The 18,746-nt window shown below is 48.3% G+C and overlaps 1 protein-coding gene across 1 annotated transcript; it reads right to left on the reverse strand.

The window, feature by feature from the left end:
- Window positions 1-506: 506 nt before the first annotated feature.
- Window positions 507-18,519, reverse strand: Vstm5 (V-set and transmembrane domain containing 5). The gene is made up of 4 exons (XM_028763318.1): window positions 18,432-18,519; window positions 1,194-1,520; window positions 959-1,099; window positions 507-550 (listed from the first exon to the last, which is right to left on the reverse strand). Exons 1-4 carry the CDS (start codon window positions 18,517-18,519, stop codon window positions 507-509), a joined length of 600 nt encoding a protein of 199 aa, XP_028619151.1.
- Window positions 18,520-18,746: the final 227 nt, after the last annotated feature.

An 18,746-nucleotide genomic window follows, 5' to 3' on the forward strand; every position in this document is an offset into this window, starting at 1 on the left:
GTGCCCAAAGCTGGTCCCTTGGCGCACTTGGCTGGTCCCCATGAGGTACAGTTCACATCATCAGACTGCCTCAGTGCCTCAGGCTTGCTCGCAGAGCACAGAAGAACAGAGAACATGCTCCGGTGCTAGCTGCACATCAGCCCCTCTGCAGACACCTTGGCTCTGGAGACAGGAACTCCTTCAACAGGCCAGTGTGAGACTGCAGCCTGTATTGTAAGTGGTGGCAGGTGCCTGCCTGTGTGAAGGGTCAACATGGCCCTGAAGCTGCAACCAAGGAAAGTTCCTGGTTGAAGCCTCAGCTGTTTCTTTGTGCTGCAGGCAAGCCGTGGAACTGGCTTTTATAAGTAAGCCATCACTTCCAGATCCACAGTCAGCTTTCGTATCTCCCAGCTGTCTCATCAGGAAAGGGGTGAGAAAGCTGCAGCAAGGATTGGCTCGGTTTGTTCCTTCCACTGGAAAATACTGTTTTTCTCTTGAGGTAGCAATGTAGTTGGGCCCAGTCTTGGCTAACATTCAACATCTTTCATCTCAATCTCCTCAGTGGTGCTTTCTACGAAGCAAAAGACAAGTCAAGGACAACCCCTTTTGGTTAGATACATGATCATAAAGACCTAAATTCAGAGCCCCAGAGCCCACGAAAGAATTCCAGGGCACACATCTGTAATCCCAGTGCTCAGGGTGTGGATGGAAACAGGCAGATTCTGGGGATTATTGGCCAGCTGGTCTAGCCAATCAGTGATCTCCAGGTCAGAAAGAAATTCTGCTTCAAAGATTAGGGGTGGAGTGTGCTTGAGGAAGACACCTAATATTGACCTGACTTACACACATGCACACATGCACACACTCAACAAGAGATTGAGAATCTGCCACGGGGTGGCTTCTTGGTGAAAATGAGGTAACAGAAGCCACCTATGGCCTCGAAAGCACGAAGGGATTACCGCCCGGCCCAGAGCATTACCTTTGAGTTTGTACCTCCTCTTCCTCTGGAATTTATACGCACACTGATTGCAGACCCACATGAGGCTGATTAGCACCACAGCCACAGCAGAAAGGAGAGCAAAGAAGACAGCAACGAAGTGGAGGTCTTCGTAGCGGATCTCTGGGGTGGGACAGGAGGGAAGGCAAGGTCTCTCTTAATACTACAATGTCGCCCACCTGTGCCTGTAGCTCAGGGAGCCCTGGGGCTCTCTTACCAGACACATGCAGCAAGATGGTGCCGGACTGGCTGCTCCCCGGGCGCTCTGTGACAGTGATGACATAGTAGCCAGAATCCCTCACACCCACACTGAAAAGCTGGATGGAGCCATTGTCAAAGGTGCAGACTCTGTCTCTGTGGCTTTGGGAGACATTGGCTGGGGTCCCTGGCTTCCACTCCACAATCTTCTGCACACCCCAATTAGGCGTGTACTTCCACTCAATAGTGGGCACGCCATGGCAGATGTAGTCCACTGACAGCAGGATATCTTCTTGGACAGTGGCGTTGATGGCTGACTGTGGAATGTACAGTGACACACCCTGACCTGTAGAGCACACATCAGTTTCTTCATGAGCATGGACTGAGCACCTATAGTAATCACATGCCAGGTAAACAGACACAGCTCCTTAGCTCTGTTCTGTATTCAGCGAGGGGTGGAACACTAGGGACCGACAGAGTGGCCCGGGCACTGACGATGACAAGCAAGGATAACTGTGAGCAGTGGAGGTGGACACACAATGGTTTGGGAAGACTTCCCTGGGGAAATCACATTTGAGTTCAGACCCAATGGGCAAGCAAGAGGAAGTAGCCCCTGTGAAGGAAAGTATGAGGTAGATATTTTTTGGCAGAGATGAAGAGAGCTCTGGCATCTGTGTGCTGAGGGTGAACATGGTGTGTTTTAAGTGTGGCCAGGACTGGGAGGCAAGGAACACTGGGCAGGGCTTAGAATGAAAAGCTAGAGAACTGGGCAGGAGCCCAGACTGACAATGTCAGGAATTCAGGCATCATGGGAACTGCAGAGTACCTTAAGCCCAGCCATGATGCTAATATCTCCATGGAGAACAGCCTGAGAGCTAACAGGTGAGAGTGGGAACAAGAGAGGCCACCAGGTGGTTACTGAAAGAGAGAGATAGGGAATTAAAAAGGACAGGGTGATTTAGGACTTGCTTTAGAAACACCTGGGCCGAAGCACAATGACCAACTAGGTGTAGCTGTGGGGTTGGATAAGGCAGAGAGATATCTGCGGAGTGTGTAAGGGAATAGCAGTGCCCCAGTTGAACAGGTGTGTTTCACATGTACTAAATAGGTACTATGTCGCACAATGCACATCATGCACCAGGCCCCACACTGTTAAAGTCTCCCATAATCCATTGCCAGTTAATCAGTGGTTAAGCCTCAGGCTCATCATGACTAAAAAGTCTGCCCAGGATCACTCTGCAGGACTGAGGTTTACACACGGGCAGCTGACGTCAAAGCTCAAACATTTATAGCGTGTCTCAACTAGGAGGCCAGTAGCTGGCAGTGGAGGGGACAGAGTGTGACAGGTGCCTCCTACATACAGGGAGGCTAGAGACGGGAGGGGAGTGAACGGGGCAGGATGCAAGCCTGGTGTGCTGCCTAGTTCGATGTCAACTTGACACAAGCTTCAGTCATTTGGGAAGAGTGAACCTCAATTGAGGAAATCCCCCACCCCCATCATATTAGACTGTGGGCAAGCCTGTAGTGCATTTTCTTGATTAATGATTGATCTGAGAGGGTCCATCCCACTGTTGGTGGTGTCACCTCTGGAAGGGTTCTGGCGTATTAGAAGAAAGCAGGCTGAGCAAGCCATGAGCTAGCGGGTAAGCAGGGTTCCCCTCTGCTTCAGCTCCTGCCTCCAGGTTCCTGCCTTGAGCTCCTGCCCTGGCTTCCTTCAAAGATGGCCCGTGATGATCAAGAGTGAATGAAATAAGCCCTTTCCTTCCTAAGCTGCTTATGGTCACGGTGTTTTATCACCGCAGTGGAAACCCTAACTAAGACCCTTAGTTCCCACCTTTCTTTCTTGTTTAGCTTTCTCATCTTCGGGTACCCAGCTACCCCAGGTCCACACTGTCGGTTGTAGAAAACCCAACATGAAATGTTTCCAGACCCTTTCTATTGTCCTCTGTCACTGAGAACAGTTTCCTTGTACCCATTTTCTAGGGTGGCCGGAATTTCATGCTTTAAAAAAATGGGTAGGAGGGCCACTGAGATGGCTCAGTGGGTTAGGGGACTTGTCACCAAGCCTGATGGCCTGAGTCCAGGCCCTGAGACCCGCGTGGTAGGAGAGAACAGATTCCTTCAAGTTGTCCACTGAGCATGTGTATGTACCTTTTCCACACAAAATAAATAAACACAGTAAAAAAGAAATGTTAAAATGGTAATAATGGCTATCTAGAGTGATTCTGCCAAGAAACAGGAGTGCATATACTCTCTCCCTCTGATATTACCATGCAAGAATGAATATATATCTGATTTCTGTCACCAGGTCCTGTCACTCAGCTCCTAAAACTCTGGACTTTCTAGAGCAATGGGAGTGACAGGGAGCCTCTCTGTATACACATGACACAATTGGTGGCCAGCGACTCCTAGAAAGTTTCAGGAATGGAACTGGTCACCAGGAAAGGCAAGGAGTAGCTGGAATGCTAGAGCTTTGAGCCCCTCTTCCATCGTCCAGGGAGGGGAGGGGGCTGATCGGTAAGCTTCTTCCAGTGGTCCATGCAGTCATCAATGCCCACATGGAGAATCGTTTGCAAACCCCTAAAGGACAGTATTCTGGGAGCTAAACACACAGATGCCCACAGGAGAGCTCACTCAGAAAGGGTAAAAGTTCTGAAGCCCCCCGACACCCGTTTCCTGTGTCTGTCTTCCCCTGGTGCCCACCTGCAGCCTGTGTAAGCTCCTCATGAATGGGTAAATGTAAAGACAGTGTTTCTACATGCTGTTCTAGCAGATTTTTTTTTCTCACAAAGAGTGGGCTGGGCAGTTGAAAGCATGGGGGACAATTTGGGACATTTTAAAAACAGATTTATTTGTCTTTGCTTTGGGTGTGTACGCTGTCTGCATATATGTCTATGCACCATGTACACATGGTACTGCAGAGGCCACAAAAGGGTGTCAGATCCCTTGAAAATGGAGTTACAGATGAGAGCTGCTTCCTGACCAAACCTCTGACCTCTGCAGAAGCAGCAAGTGCTCTTAACAGATCCACCATCTCTAAAGCCCCAACCTGGGCTTTTGATTGGCATTTGAAGTTGAGGGCAATCTCGGGGACTGAACCATAAAAAAGTATGTTACAGCCGGGCGGTGGTGGCACACGCCTTTAATCCCAGCACTTGGGAGGCAGAGGCAGGTGGATTTCTGAGTTCGAGGCCAGCCTGGTCTACAGAGTGAGTTCCAGGACAGCCTGGAACAGAGAAACCCTGTTTTGAAATACCAAAAAAAAAAAAAGTACGTTACAGGCACCCTGAGACTTTGCCTGAGAGCAGATGTTCTCAGACACATGCACACCGTCATCCACCCCTGAGATTTAGCTTTGGGATAATACCATTTTAGTAGTCCATGTTAATGTATTTGCAGATGTGGCTATGTGTGTGTATGTGCAATGTGTGCTATGGTGCATGCATGGAGGTCAGAGGACAAATTGTGGGAGTCAATTCTCTCCTTCCACCATGTGAGTCCTGAGGATCAAACGGATTGTCAGTGCTGGTGGCAAGCACCTCTACCCACTGCCCCATCTCTCTGGCCCCATGGATAATGCTACTTCCTAGTGCCAGTGTATCTTCAGAGTTCCTTATTTGTTCACAGAATTGCGTTCCTACACAGAATCCACTCTCTGCATTTGGTCCTTATGCCTTGCTAAACTCTTTAATCCAGCAAAGCTTCTCCCCCTTAGAAATGGCATGAGACGCTGGGCAGTGGTGGTACACGCCTTTAATCCCAGCACTTGGGAGGCAGAGGCAGGCGGATTTCTGAGTTTGAGGCCAGCCTGGTCTACAGAGTGAGTTCCAGGACAGCCAGAGCTACACAGAGAAACCCTGTCTCGAAAAACCAAAATAAATAAATAAATAAATAAATAAATAAATAATTAAGGCATGAGACTTTCATGACAATATTTTGAAACATTTCACTCTAGGCTTGTTTGGAAACAAGGTAAAACCACTTTTTTGAACTGATTACATTTTAGGGAAGCCCTGGCCGGTGCAACAGAGACTGCCTGCCAGTGATAAGCTTAGTGCGGGAACCTGGCGGGAGCCAGCCAGATGCCTCTTTTCTAATATCTCCTGCTACACCCTCATGTTTCAAAGCCAAAGAATGAGAAACATTGTCATCTGTCACCATGGCAGACTGGTGAGGGGCCCTCTGAGGGTCAGTGTTGAGCTCTCTGAAATGCAGAATTAAGGAAACCACCCAGAGTTACTGGACTTCCTGAATCCCGTGCTCCACCACTTGTGGTGGCCACCTTTGGACAGAAGCGTGGCCTGGTGCTATGCTCAGGTGGAGTTCAGCCTCTCCAAGTATAAAGACTCTTCCTGGCCAACCTTCCCTTCAGATGGGAATTCTAAGAGCTCAGCTTGCAGCCTCTGCCAGGGCTTGTCCTCAAAGGACCCTGTTCTCTGCTGAAAGCTGCCTCTGCTAGGTCTCATGGCTCCTTCAGGAAGCTGCCCTTCACTCCAAGCTAGAATAGCAATGCAAACCTCAGAAGTTGTTCAGGGCTGGAGTGCTTTAGCTCGCTAAGGACCACTCATGACTGCTGGCCATTCTCTCTCAGGCCGGTGTGATACAGTTAGTTATCCTTTAACAAACAACACATGGCAGAGTTCAGGCTCCTGGAATAAATAAGAAAACTGAGGTCAAATTCCAGGTCAGCCTCGGAGGCCGGACTCCTGTACTCAGCACAATTTGGAGTACAGGGTGGCTGACCCATCAATGTCTGTTGAGTCAATGAATATGTGAGTGGCCGTGAGAAGTGCCAGCTCCCCTCCCCTCACCATGAAAGCTGCTGCGTGGCGGTTGGGAAGATCAGGCTCCTCTAACCAGTGTGTGGGAGGGCAGGACTGGTATTAAGGGTTCTTTTTTTTAACTTATTTGTGTGCATGTGAGTGTGAGTGTATGTATGTGTGCATGTGTGCGTGTGTTTGTGTATGTGTGTGTGAAAGAGAGAGAAAGAGAGGGAGAGAGAGAGAGAGAAGGTGTATATGTGGGGAGGGGAGTTGGTTCTGGGCATCAAACTCAGGTCCTCCGGCTTGCACAAAGTGCTTTTACCTGCTGAGCGCTCCTACCAGCTTAGAATCTAGGCTTTCTATGCTTGGTGCAGTTTACAAGATATCTGCGTGTCTGCATGTCTATGCATATATGTAAGTATCTATCATCTACCTACTAATTATCTACCTAGTGTCTAAGCATGTCTGAATATATGTAGCATCTATCAACACTTATCACTACCTACCACCTATTTGTTACTATACCATCTTCATTTATCCATCCTCCACCTATTACCTTCTACCTACTGTCATCCATCTATAACCTATCATTCACCTATTATCTATCATCCATAAGTCTATCAATTTATCATGTCTGTCGTCCTTCTATCACCCATTATCTATCTGTAATCGATTAATCGTCTACCTACTATCTTCATCTATCATTTCTCCATCTATCATTTGTCTACCCATCATCTATCAATCTATCTATCTATCTATCCCTCTATCCTCAATCAGTCTAGCTATCTACTCATCTGCTGTGCGAGCTGGGGTTCTGCTATGTGGCCCTGGCTGGCCTGGAATTTGCTTTCTATACCTGGCTTTGAACTTGCAGTGATCCCTTTCGCGCTCCCTCTAAGTGCTAGGAGTACAGGTTTGTACAGCCATGCCAAGCTTTTACACTAAATCATTTAAAATTATTAATTTTATTTTTTTTGAGGGACAGTTTTATATTGTGCAGGCTGGCCTCAGACTGTTGATCCTTCTGCACGGGATTTATTGACCTGTGCTAATACACCCTGCTTTTTCTTTTCTTTTCCACTTGGTCTTAGCCAAAAGGCTGAGAAACCTGATTTTTTTTTGTCTCTTCAAATAAGAATCAACAACACTCCCACACAGGAGTGACTGGGGAAGGTGGGGTCTCCTTCCAGCTCTGCCTGGTTTGTGACTATCTTATCTATCATCTCTTTATCTGCATTTCCTATGCCTCTGACCTCAGATTTGAGCAGTGATTGCTGTAACATTAGAGAGGGCTGGTAGCATATTTGCACTCCGTGTTTCTTGAGGTCAACGACAGACACGTGTGCTGGGAGACCACCAACTTAGCAGTAGCCTCGGGGATTCTCATTTTGGACATTCTAGTGCCCAGCACAGGGCCTGGCACTGTGCCTGTTGGAGCTCGTGGGCTCTGAAGACGGACAAATGGCTTCGTGCAGGTCCTGCTTGCCAAACTGTTGACAATTTGAGGAGACCAAAAATGACACAGGTTTAAGCAGCAGCTAAAATACTCATATCCTGGCCAGTTTCTGCCACCTAGGCAAGGCTAGAATTTAGAAGTCACCTTTGGATGAAGTCAACCAAATACTGGCTGGCTGTTGTAGCTGCCAAGAATCATGCTAATGGCTGACACACTCACACAGTTTAAGGGGTACCTCATCTTTTTGTGAGTGCTCATCAGTATCTGGTAACTAAGAAACTAATGTTCACCTCACTCTTCAGGAGCCCCCACGATGTTGCTGATTCATGACCTTGGGTAGTCACCCAAACACTCTGGACATAGATAGGCTTCTGTGCAGGGTATCAGGCTGCCCCTTTCAAGGTACGAGGCTGCCCCCTTCAACAAAGCTCAACATTTATATCCCAATAAGAAAAATCACTCCAACATAGCAAACCTTCACTGCCTATGAACAGCATCTGTGGGCACCAGACCCATATCACAGTTCAAGGAAACCAAAGGTGACAAGTTCAATGACTCTGGCCTTATCAGACTGGCAAAGATAAAGAACTTCGATAACATTAAATTGTCAGGGTGTGTACAAAAGTTATACTCAGCTTTACTGTTGATAGTAAACAGGTGGAAGCCTGCTTGGAAAGCCTATCTCAGCTTCTCCCAAGGTGTTCTATTACCACACCTCTCAGGCTTGTATGTCCTCGCTGTGAGACTACTGTATATCCCTCCCCCTTTAGATTGTAGTTTAACCTGCTTGGTCTATGTTGCACCCCAAGAATCTCGCAGTACACTGGTACATGGATAGGACTTACTGAGTAGTGGCCTCTCCCAGTGGGCTATTCAGGTGGCTTATAGGTATTTGGTACAGAATGCAGGACTAGGCCAAGCTGGGAATAAAATGCAGCTGAGGCCCCCATGGCTGAACCTCAGGATCCAAATTGCCTCCCTTGCTGTGACTGAAATGAGCCCCGTGTGAATGCAAGCATGTATGCCCCTGCTCCTAAGTGTGAGTCCTGGAGAGCCCAGAACCTTGCTTTCCTACAGATGGCAGCCATACATGGAGACAAGCCCAGGGAATCCCATCAGGGAGTCAAGGCCTTTAAAGGAGATGAGTTCGCAGAGGTAGGTTCCAATACCAGCCTACTCTTTGTTACTGTTGTGACAGCCAAGTTATGGCCAATCCACAGACTAGGCCTCTGTTCCTCATCTGTAATGGTGACTGATGCAATGGCTATAGTCACTTCACAGATCCGGTGTGTTAGGAGGGAACAAAGCAAAGCTGCAATTGCCAAACCCAGAACAGAAGTCCTGCCTGTGAGGATCCCAGCAGAAAGACACTGTGCTCTGCATCTCAGACTGCAGCAAACATACTAGGAAAAACCTCCACTCCAGGCCCCACCTTTGAGTTAGGGTTTCATTATGCTGCCCCACTTGGCCTGGAACTCACCACCATGCCCAGCAAAATCCCCATAGTTTTTAAAACAAGGAAAACAGGCAAACTTCTGCTCCTGACCCTGACAAGGACACTCAGCAGCCTTACAGAAATGGTCAGCTCCGTGTCCTCTTCTGCCAGGGCATGCCTTGCTCACAGGAACAGGGAGTGAAGGATTCTGCCAGATGGAGCAAAGGGAGGGGGCAAAGCCGGCAAATGCTAGCTGTGGAAGAAGGGGATTACACACAGTGCAGAAGACCCCATTAGAGGATCTAGCTTGACATAACTGCAACCATGTTAGTTACAATCCCATTCCGCCCACTGGCTCACACTGGCACATGTTTGAAGCTGTTACAGGATATTTGATCACACTGTGAAAACTGAGATTATTTACTGAGAAAACCTGTTTCTAGTTGTGGTGTGGCTCAGCCCTTAGTATACACCTTTAATCTCAAACAATGAAGGTAAAGTTAGTTTGTAGAGGGAAGCACCCATGTTTGAAAATGACACCTAACTGAGGGGCAGGCAAAGTGATGAATCAGAGAAATATCTGACAGAATAGGCTATGCCCAACTCTCATGAGAAGAGAGAGGAAAAGGAAAGGGAAAGGAAAAAGAAGGCAGGTTGTTGGCTTACAGGCAATTCTACTAGGCTCCTCCCAGGAACCTACAAATGGCTTGCATCACCACCTGCCACCACCACAAAGTACAAGCTGCATATAAAAGGATTGCCCACTACCCCAACCCCAACTCTCTCTCCTCTCTCTCTCTCTCTCTCTCTCTCTCTCTCTCTCTCTCTCTCTCTCTCTCTCTCTCTCTCACACACACACACACACACACACACACACACACACACACACTCTGTGTTTCTCTGTTCTGCACATTATCTCTCCTCCCCTTTCTGTCCTTCTCTGCGTGTCCCCCCGACCCCTCCCCGTCTTCTCTACCCTCATGGCTCTGTTCCCATCTGTTTGTCTCTATCCCTTCTCCAGTTCTTCATGCCTCTCCCTTCAGTTTTACTGGGACAGTTTTACTGGGACAGTTGTACAGAGACAGGTTGCAGACAGAAAACAGGTGAAGACAGAATGAGCCAAACAATGGGAAGGAGCCAGAAGAGTAGAACAAATTGCCAGAGTTAGTTTGAGGCCAAGCAGAACAATTAAGGAGAAGTGGAGAGAAGCCAGATTGAATCAGTCAGCTTGGAGAGGAGTTTGAGCCAGAACAGCTGAGTTGAATCAGCCAGCCAGAGATCAGGAAGAAGTAGAAAGTGTGAGCTTATTCAGTAGCAAGTATCAAAGGCTGAAAACATACTAGGCTAGATTAGGTTGAAGGGAGGCTAGAAGCTTCCAGGACTAGGCCTAGGATAGCAGACAGAGGCCGTAAGCCTCCAAGATGACAATTAGAGCAGGTGAATAAAAGTTACCTTTACAGGAAACCTTACAGAAGGAACAAAGCTATTCAGACAGCTAAGCACTTCAGTCTGCTCCTGGCACCTAGGTTACTTCTTGAATGACATTTCAGTTCCACAATTTGCTTCTCTTCTTTTTTGAGAAAGTTCATATGTTCTGATTTGCCTTTGGCCCCTGTCTCCTCCCACCCCTGCTTTTTTGAGACAGGCTCTTATGTGGTCCACATTGTCCTTGAAATCACTATATAGCTTTGAACTCCTTATCCTTCTGTCCTTCAAATCACTGTATGACCTTGAACTCCGAATCTTCCTGCCTCTGCTTCTGTACTGCAGAGTATAGTAATATATCCCCATGCCCGATTTAGACTGAGCTAGAGGTTGAACCAAGAGTTTTGTATATGGGGGGGGGCACTCTAGCAACTCTCCATCTCCAGCCTGTCTTTGTCAGGTTGGCCTATAAACCCCTACATCCCGTCTATGGGCTCACAGGTCCCACTATCTTGTAGGAGCCGACACTGTTCGGTGCTTTTAGCTTGATCTGTAGGCACCTTCCCACTTTGGCAGCTAGTTCTTTTATATTCCTCTTTGCTGAAGTATCCAGCTGCTTTGGCTGATGCACCCTAGTGGGGTGACTCTACAAATCCCTTCAGCACTCTCAGCCGCTTCCTCCACATTGGGAATTAGGGATCTTTATGGCCTGGCAGTCAATGAGTCAAAGAAAACCATCTTGTGGGGAAGAGAACTGGACTATCAGGAACAATTGATTCCAGGGGCACGGGGCCTCCTTTGCCTTTCATCCAGGGCTGCTCTGATTCTATCCATGACACTCGTTAAGTTCACCCTCTGGTGGATTAATACAGTATGTTCCTAGACTCCATCAGAAGATGTGGAGCAATGAGTGACCGCAGACCTGGCAAGGGCTGGTGGGAGTCACAGGTTACACTCGAAAAGCTTTCCAAGACCTGTGCCCTACCCAGAGTTCCACCCTTCTCATTTGCCTGTTAGAGTTTAAATGGTTTCCCCCAGAGACATGATAGCATCCTAACCTGTCTTAGTTTGTGATCTTTATAGACTGTGCATTTACAGAGGCCATCAAGTCAAAACGAGGTCATCAGACTGGGCTCAACTGGCCTGGACACAATTGATGTGGTGTCTTTTTAAAAAGAGAGATCTGGATCCAGACAGACAGCATCATGTGCAGGTATGTGGAGGCAGATATACGGTGCACAAGCCAAGGAACACAGGAGATTGCCAGCAACCAACAGAAGCTGGGAGAGGCCTCGAGCAGAGTTCTTTACAACCAGCCCACGCCTCAACGTTGAGTTCCATTCGGAATGACTTGCCTAAGTGGTCCAGCTGTGGAAGGTGGGCAGGAGGCTCAATGGATTGCCTCTCTGGTTTCTGTCTCCAGGAGTCATGATCCTGAGGTATTTAGTTTCCCAAGTGCAAATCGCCTTGATCCTGGAAGACCTCAATGCTGGTTCCAACTTTCTTCTCCACCTCTGTCTCCCATGATTCCTCTTCACTCTCAACTCCAATCACCCCAGCGATGGGCCAGTCTCCAGTGGGTCTTATTGCCTTAGCTCAACTCACCACTCCCTGGTCTCAAGGCCACTTTCTCTCTTCAAGGACTGTCTTAAGTGTGACCTGTTCTGTCTGTCAGGCCAGTTCACTGGGGCTGCTGAACTGAATTGAACTTTAATCCTGTTATATCAGGAGTTGTCGCCGTACAGATCAGGCCACACCTGCTGCGCCTTTTTCCAGGAGCAGGTGTGGGGAGCTGACAGGAAATGTCTACAGTAGCCTTGCAGACCATCTCCCTTTCCTCTGCCACATGGGAATCCAAGGCCACCCAGCCACATGCATGCACGTACTGTGGGGTTACTTATCAACCATAATGTACGGGACTGCCTCACCCCCAGGCCCCCAAACCTGTAATTCTGACAGCTCCTTTTGTCCACTTTGAAACTGAATCCCCTCTGGCTTTAGAGGCCTGGCACTCTGTGATATTCAATAATTCCCATAATATACCTTATACCCCGAAGGATAATTTCTCTCAGCACCTTCATCTCAAGCCTCTACTCTGTCTAACTCATCTAACACAAAGGAGAAAAGTTCTAGCTCAAGAATATCTCTGAAATATCATCACAAAGAATTTCCTAGACTGGATAAAAGGGACAAGAGAGGGGATAGTGGGGTTCTGCTTCCAGGCCTTGGCTTGAGCCTAGGATAGAGGTCTTCTTAGCATTAGGTTGTCTGTAGAGGAGGGCAGACAAAAAGAGCTTCCTGTTAGGTCCAGGCACCAGCGCTCTGTCTCCAGGGCTATATCTCCCTCCGTCTCTAGCACTAGGGTTTATCCCAACAACTTTCACCCAAGATCCATGACCTCCCAAGCTCCATTTTAACTGGCAGGGTATTGAGTGAAAGGGGAAGCAGGTGTAGTCTCACTGAGAACTGGGCTGCTGTTTGGCAGGTCTGAAGACCCCTGGATTTGGCTCCCCCAGAAACCAGCATTAAGAAAGGAACATATGGACACTATTGCTTAATGATAACATGCATTCTGAGAGAAGTGTAATTGGCAAGTGACTTTTCTGCATGATGGATTTACTGAGCTGGGAAAGTACCACACAGTCCTGTAGGCAACAGGAAACTGACACACAGGAGCATAAAGTCTAGTATAACTGAAGAATGATGTCCTAGTCACTGGCCTAGTGCCGGGAGGCTCCCTGTAATTCCTGCAGCTCAAGCTATCTCTGCCCACCTGCTTAGCCTTCAAGGCTTCCTCGTTAAGACAATCCTTCCCACTCCAAACTGAGCCCCAATCTCATGCCAAGTGCTAGTGATGTAACTCACCCTCTTGAGATTAGACTTTCTTAGGTGGTCCCTCAGAACCTCCAGCTCCCTGATGACCAGTGGCAGTAAGTGTTCAAGAACTTCCAAGACAAGTGAGACCAAAGCAAAATAGACTTATTCCCTACTCTAAACCCCGTAGGAAAGTCTTTAAAGTCTGTGTGACTCAAACCATACATCAATCGAGACTCCAAGACACAATGGTGGGTGTTTTGAGAAACGAATGTAAGAGACACCTCAGTACTTCTTGGCCAGTTCTTTCCCTACGACCAGACTGATGGACACTGTCTAGGAGAGGTGTGCTCTGCCTGGCCACACTTTAGCTGGAAAAACTCAAAGGCAGAACCACACAATCTGGTCCTTGCCTTTGGCAATGCTGGTTTTACTGGTGTGGGGTAGGGCATAGGTGCCCTTTTTCTTTTGAAAAATTGCTTATTTGCTTTACTGTATTCTGTGCAGATGAATGTTTTGTCTTCATGTTTGTATATGCATCACATGTGCCACCTGGTGTTCATGGAGGTCAGAAGAGGTCATTAGATTTCCTAGAACTGTAGTTACAGGTGATTATGAGCCGCCATGTGAGCGCTGGCAATTGATCCCCAGGAAGAGCAGCCAGTACTGCTTACCACCATCCATCAGCCATTCTAGTCCCCTATCAGGTTGGTTGGTTTGTTTTTCGCACCTGTCTTCATAAGCAAGTTGCAGGGGAAACACTGAGTTCCCTTCCTCACTGTCCTGACCCTGTGAACTCAGGACTTGTAAGGCTGGGACTGGCACTGAGCCTCAGAGACTTCTCTCTGCCATTTGGGGACTCTTCACAGAAGGCCTTCTCTGGGTCAGCAAGGGGCAGGTTTGAGCCACCCCTAGTGGCATTCCTCAGCAGGCAGAGACCAGCATGCATTCTCAACTGGCTGGACATGTGGACAAGACATGCCTTGTGTCTGTCGATCCCTGTCTGATCCATTTAGTCATCTCTGTGTCCCCTGAGAGCAGACTGATGTAGATGTCAGGTTGCTAGAATCAGTAAACTGTGGGGTTACCATCAACCACTATGTATGGGACTGCCTTAAGCAACCGATGCCCATATATTCCTTTCTTAATGCTGGTTTCTGGGGGAGCCAAGTCCAGGGAGCCTCAGACCTGCCAAGCACCAGCCCAGTTCTCAGTGAACCTGCTTTCCCTTCCGCTCAACACCTTGCCAGTTAAAATGGGGAATCAGTAAAGAGAAAGTCATTTTCACGTTCTGAACTTAACAATTCTCTTTTCCTATTGTGTTTTAGCTATCTAGGTAAACATAGGCACATACCACATAACAATGGACCACATATATGATTGTGACCCATGAGAGTATATCTCCTGGTGACATCAGAGACACCTTGGTTCCTGTGAGCACCCTGGAAGATGTTCTCATCACACTGAGATCAGCTGATAACGTAGGTCTCAGGATGTATCCCCATCTTAATAGCATAACTATACTTTTCCTCAACTTTTACTTTGCAGGAGGAAAACCCAGGTCCAGAGCATCTGTGGTTCTTGATGGGGGGGGAAGGGTGTCTCTCATGTTATCATAGCCTTCCGGCTATCACCATCTTGCTGTCCCAACATAACAGAGAGAAGGTAGATGTTCATCTTTTCTAAGTTTGTGGGCATATATTTAAACTACATCTTCCATTTCTGGTCTCCCAAACGTGTATCCATTCTACTTAAAAACCACATTTATTTTCCCTCAGTAGCCTTGAAAATCTGAACCGATTCTGGAATCAACACTAAAGTTAATCTTGAAGTCTCGGTTAAAAGTTCTCTAAGGCAGATGTGGGTGAGATGCCAGGAATGTCATCCTGAAGCAAGGCTCTTTCTGGCTGTGCACTGGGAACTACAGAAGTGACATATCCCAAAATACAGTGACGTGACACCCCCTCCCCACAGGGAGATTATCATTTTATTAGAAAGAAACCGAAGGGAAGCTGGGGTGGTGATGGAGTCTAAGCTCAGTAAGACATACTGTTAAGACTAGATTCTTCAGTTGGATGGTTTGCCTTTTGACATACTAAGGTGACCCCTGACATTCTTCCAGGTGGCCTGTGTCCACCATCGGAGCACTTGACACTGAAACTATGTCCTCTTCTCTCTCCTTTGTACCAAGGCAGCCCTGACAATCTCTTAATCAGTCCTGGTTACTTTGGAAGAACATGTCTACAGTTGCATAGGCCCATGAGTCAGTCAAGCAGTCAGTCAAACAAGACACCCACATTCTTCCTCCATCTTGTCCTGGCCCCTTGGGTTCAGACTGGCAGTGTTTCTGTTGGGGTGGCTGATTAGTGTCTGAGTTCACACCCATACTTATCAGGGCTGTTCACCACACCCTGGCCGCTCTCTTCCTAATATACCTTTATTATTAATTATTATTTTACACCATAGGTAGGTTACATCCAAATCTTTAAGATCTGCCTTTGTTTGTTTGTTTGTTTGTTGAGTTATTCAACTTTTGTTTTTTGAGACATGGTCTCACTATGTGGTCTTAGGTGGCCTAGAGTTCATAATGAAGACCAGCCTGGCCTTGAACTCCTGAGTGCTGGTATCAAATGCACCACCACACCCAGCTCAATTCATCATTTCCTCTTAGATTTGCTATGAGCTGGCAGGAGTGACAAAGCCCCTTCTCCAGCACTTTGCTTAGAAATCTCCTCAGCTAAATAAGCAACTGCCTCACTATCAATGGCTACCTTCCCCAACACACTAAAGCACAAAGGTGGCTCAGCCTGGATCTTTGCTACTTTGCCTGGATTCTCTCTGCACTGTCTAAGAATACTCCTGATTTCTCTGTAAGCCCTCACCAGAACTCCCCCCCCCCCCCAATCTGTTTCTAGTATACTGAAAACTTCTCCAGCCTCCACCCAGTAACTGGCTCTACAACACCACCTACAGCTTTACGTGCTTATGACACTAGCTCTGCAGTCCTCGGTACAAGTTCTCTGGTGTGGGCTGCTCTAAGAGTCTATAAGAACCGGGCATTTATTTTCCCCTCTGTCTTGGAGGGCAGGAAGTGCAAGATCCAGGGTATTTCATACAGATTCCCTCCCATTACATCTATAGTCATACTATATTTTAATTTAATTTAACAATACTTTTACATTTACTTATTTACTTATGGGCATATCATTTGTGTGGATGCGTGGGTGCCATTGATTCTGTGGGCATCACAAGATAACCTTACAGGAGTCAGTCCTCTCTGACCTCTGACCTTGCGAGTCCCAGGGATGGGTGGAAAGTGTCTTTACCTGCTGAGCCCTCTCACTGGCAAGAGATTTATAGTTTAGCGAACACCCCTTCCTGGCTTATTTAACTGCTCACTGTGTCCTCACCAGCAGAGGAAGAGTTCTTATTTCTTTTTGACAAGGATGCTAGTCTTGCCACATTGGGGAATATTATAGCACATCAGAGGTTTCAACCAATGCATTTGAAGGGATATATTTAGTCCCTAACACCACCACTGACAGAGTAAAAGATTCCAAGTATAGGAATTCTGTGTTTGGGGGCATGCTGTAACACAGGCTTTTTGGGAATGAAGCCTCTTGCTCTCACTCTCTTCCTTCTTTCACATTTGTTGTTTCTTGTTAACAGAGCTAGGGGCCAAGCACTGGGCCTTCTTCCTGTTAGAAAAGAACTGAGTTTTATCCCAGCCCCGAACTGACGCTTTTGGCAGAAGCTGAGAAGGTAGAGGATGCAGGGAGCTGAAGAGAAGAGGAGAGGCCCACCCCACATTGCTAGGGCTGTCCTCCAGCGCAGGCCTCATCCCGGCAGGTTCTTACCCACTTCACACCCACTCATCATTTGAGAAGAGATGCTCCTGGTTTGAAAGGAGCAGCAAACACTAGGGGCTGATCAGAGTGGACAGAGCTGATCTTCCTGAAGCTTACAGCCAGTCAGGAGACCGTCACCAGGTGACACAAACTTTCACCTTACATGTCTATACAAGAGCCTGTATTCTCTCTGTCACATTGTCATGGTGGCTCCTATCCAACTTCTAGGACCAGGTAAGTGTGGTTTCCTTTGCATAGGGTCCTCTCCTTTCCCAAATCTGAGTTCTAAGTGTTCCCAGAAGGCAGCAGCTACCTCCTCCAAAGGCCACTTCAAAGGAAAAACTGTTAACCAGAGTATCGCCCTGTACCTACTGTGGCCTGTTTCCTGCAGGGAGAAGACAGGCTCTGGATATTAACCCCCCAGAACATCACAGACAGACAGACGAACCAAGAGCAAGAATGGAGGCTAGAAAGTTGTGCTTGGGGCTTGGAAAACAATGGGAAAGGCCATTATCAAGATTCCTACCTGATGGACTAACAAGAGGCTAAGTCTGGCTTCCCAGCTGCAGAAGCCACAGCCCCCCAACTCAGCCCAGTCTTACTGAGCCTTGCAAATGCAAAGGGTCTCCAGGAAAAGACCCAGAGGCTGTGTGAGCCTTGGCTTCACCACACACCAGGTAGGTAGTCAATCACCTTGGCCGGGCAGCATTGCCTTCCCGTGCCTCAGTTGAAGGACTTAAAGAACACAGAAAAAGTGGTTCTCATTTTACAAGGGCGAACTGCTTAGGAAGCTTGTAGAGCCCAAGAATCTGTGAACGAAGGGGCTTGATGAAGGCCAGCTTTCCCCACCCACCCCCTCAACACCGGTGGCCCCTCTCTGGTCCTCTCTAAACCTCCACTGACTGATCCGAAAGATGGGAACGGTAATAAGAGTCCTTGAACAAGAATAAAATTCACTATAATCTCTCGTGTCCATAGATGATGATCATTGTGTGCCACATGCCAACTCACCATTCCAGGGCTTCTAGTGCTGCCTCATGAGGCACCTTCTCTGGTCTCATGCTCCAGTGAACCCCAGGACCTCTTTTCCTGAGGCCAGGCTACCTGGAAGTCTGCTGCATGTTAAGGGAGGTCCATAGGACCCAGGAAACCCACAGATGGTTTACCACCAGAGGGTGGTGGTGAGCGCTCTGGGGATTACACTCTGGTTATTTCTAGAAAGAAAATAAAAATTGCTGCCCAGGAGGCTAGGGCCCGGCAGGGAGCGACTTATCTCCAGGATGGCTTCCTGCTCCGATAGTAGCAGCCACAGAGGCCCAGGGCACCGAGGCGCCGAGGAGCCCTGGCTCGGCCTAGGACTCTCCAGCAGCGCCCCGCCAGCCTGGAGGGGGGTGAAATGACCCTAGCCAGCATCATCGTGGCCTCCCGACGGCACCAAAGGGGTCGTCCTTTGGTTGTTGTTGTTCCCACCCGCCATGTCACTCCCACCGGCGAGGTCTCCCAATCAAGCACTTACTCTGCAGACAGCGGGCAGCAGCCACCCAGAACGCGAGCAGCCCCAGCGGGATGCCTTGGGTCCTTCCCACGCACCGCGTTGGCCTCATGAGCGAGCCGCAGGCTGTATTGCCCCCTGCATGGGCCTCGGGGAGGCGGCCGGTCCAATGCTCGCCTTCAGCAGCGCCCCGCACCGCGGCGCGCCAGCCTAGCCTTCCAAGCCTTGGCTCTGCTGCTGCTCTGCTCCCAGCTCGGCACGTCTCAGCTCAGCTGCTCTGCCGGAGGCAGATGAGCAGATTGTACTCTGGTTCAACCAGTTCCAGGAGAAAGGGAAGAA

This window comes from Grammomys surdaster, unplaced genomic scaffold (assembly GCF_004785775.1).
Source record: "Grammomys surdaster isolate TR1022 unplaced genomic scaffold, NIH_TR_1.0 138, whole genome shotgun sequence".
Lineage (NCBI taxonomy): Eukaryota > Metazoa > Chordata > Mammalia > Rodentia > Muridae > Grammomys > Grammomys surdaster.

What these genes read in the sequence shown, in the direction of transcription:
- Vstm5 (XM_028763318.1), bottom strand. Translation starts at nt 18,519, where the DNA reads ATGAGGCCAACGCGGTGCGTGGGAAGGACCCAAGGCATCCCGCTGGGG. An exon ending in CATCTTGCTGCATGTGTCTG is followed by an intron (nt 1,100 to 1,193) that starts GTAAGAGAGCCC and finishes GTCCCACCCCAG; the next exon opens with AGATCCGCTACGAAGACCTC. An exon ending in GAGGAGGTACAAACTCAAAG is followed by an intron (nt 551 to 958) that starts GTAATGCTCTGG and finishes TTTGCTTCGTAG; the next exon opens with AAAGCACCACTGAGGAGATT.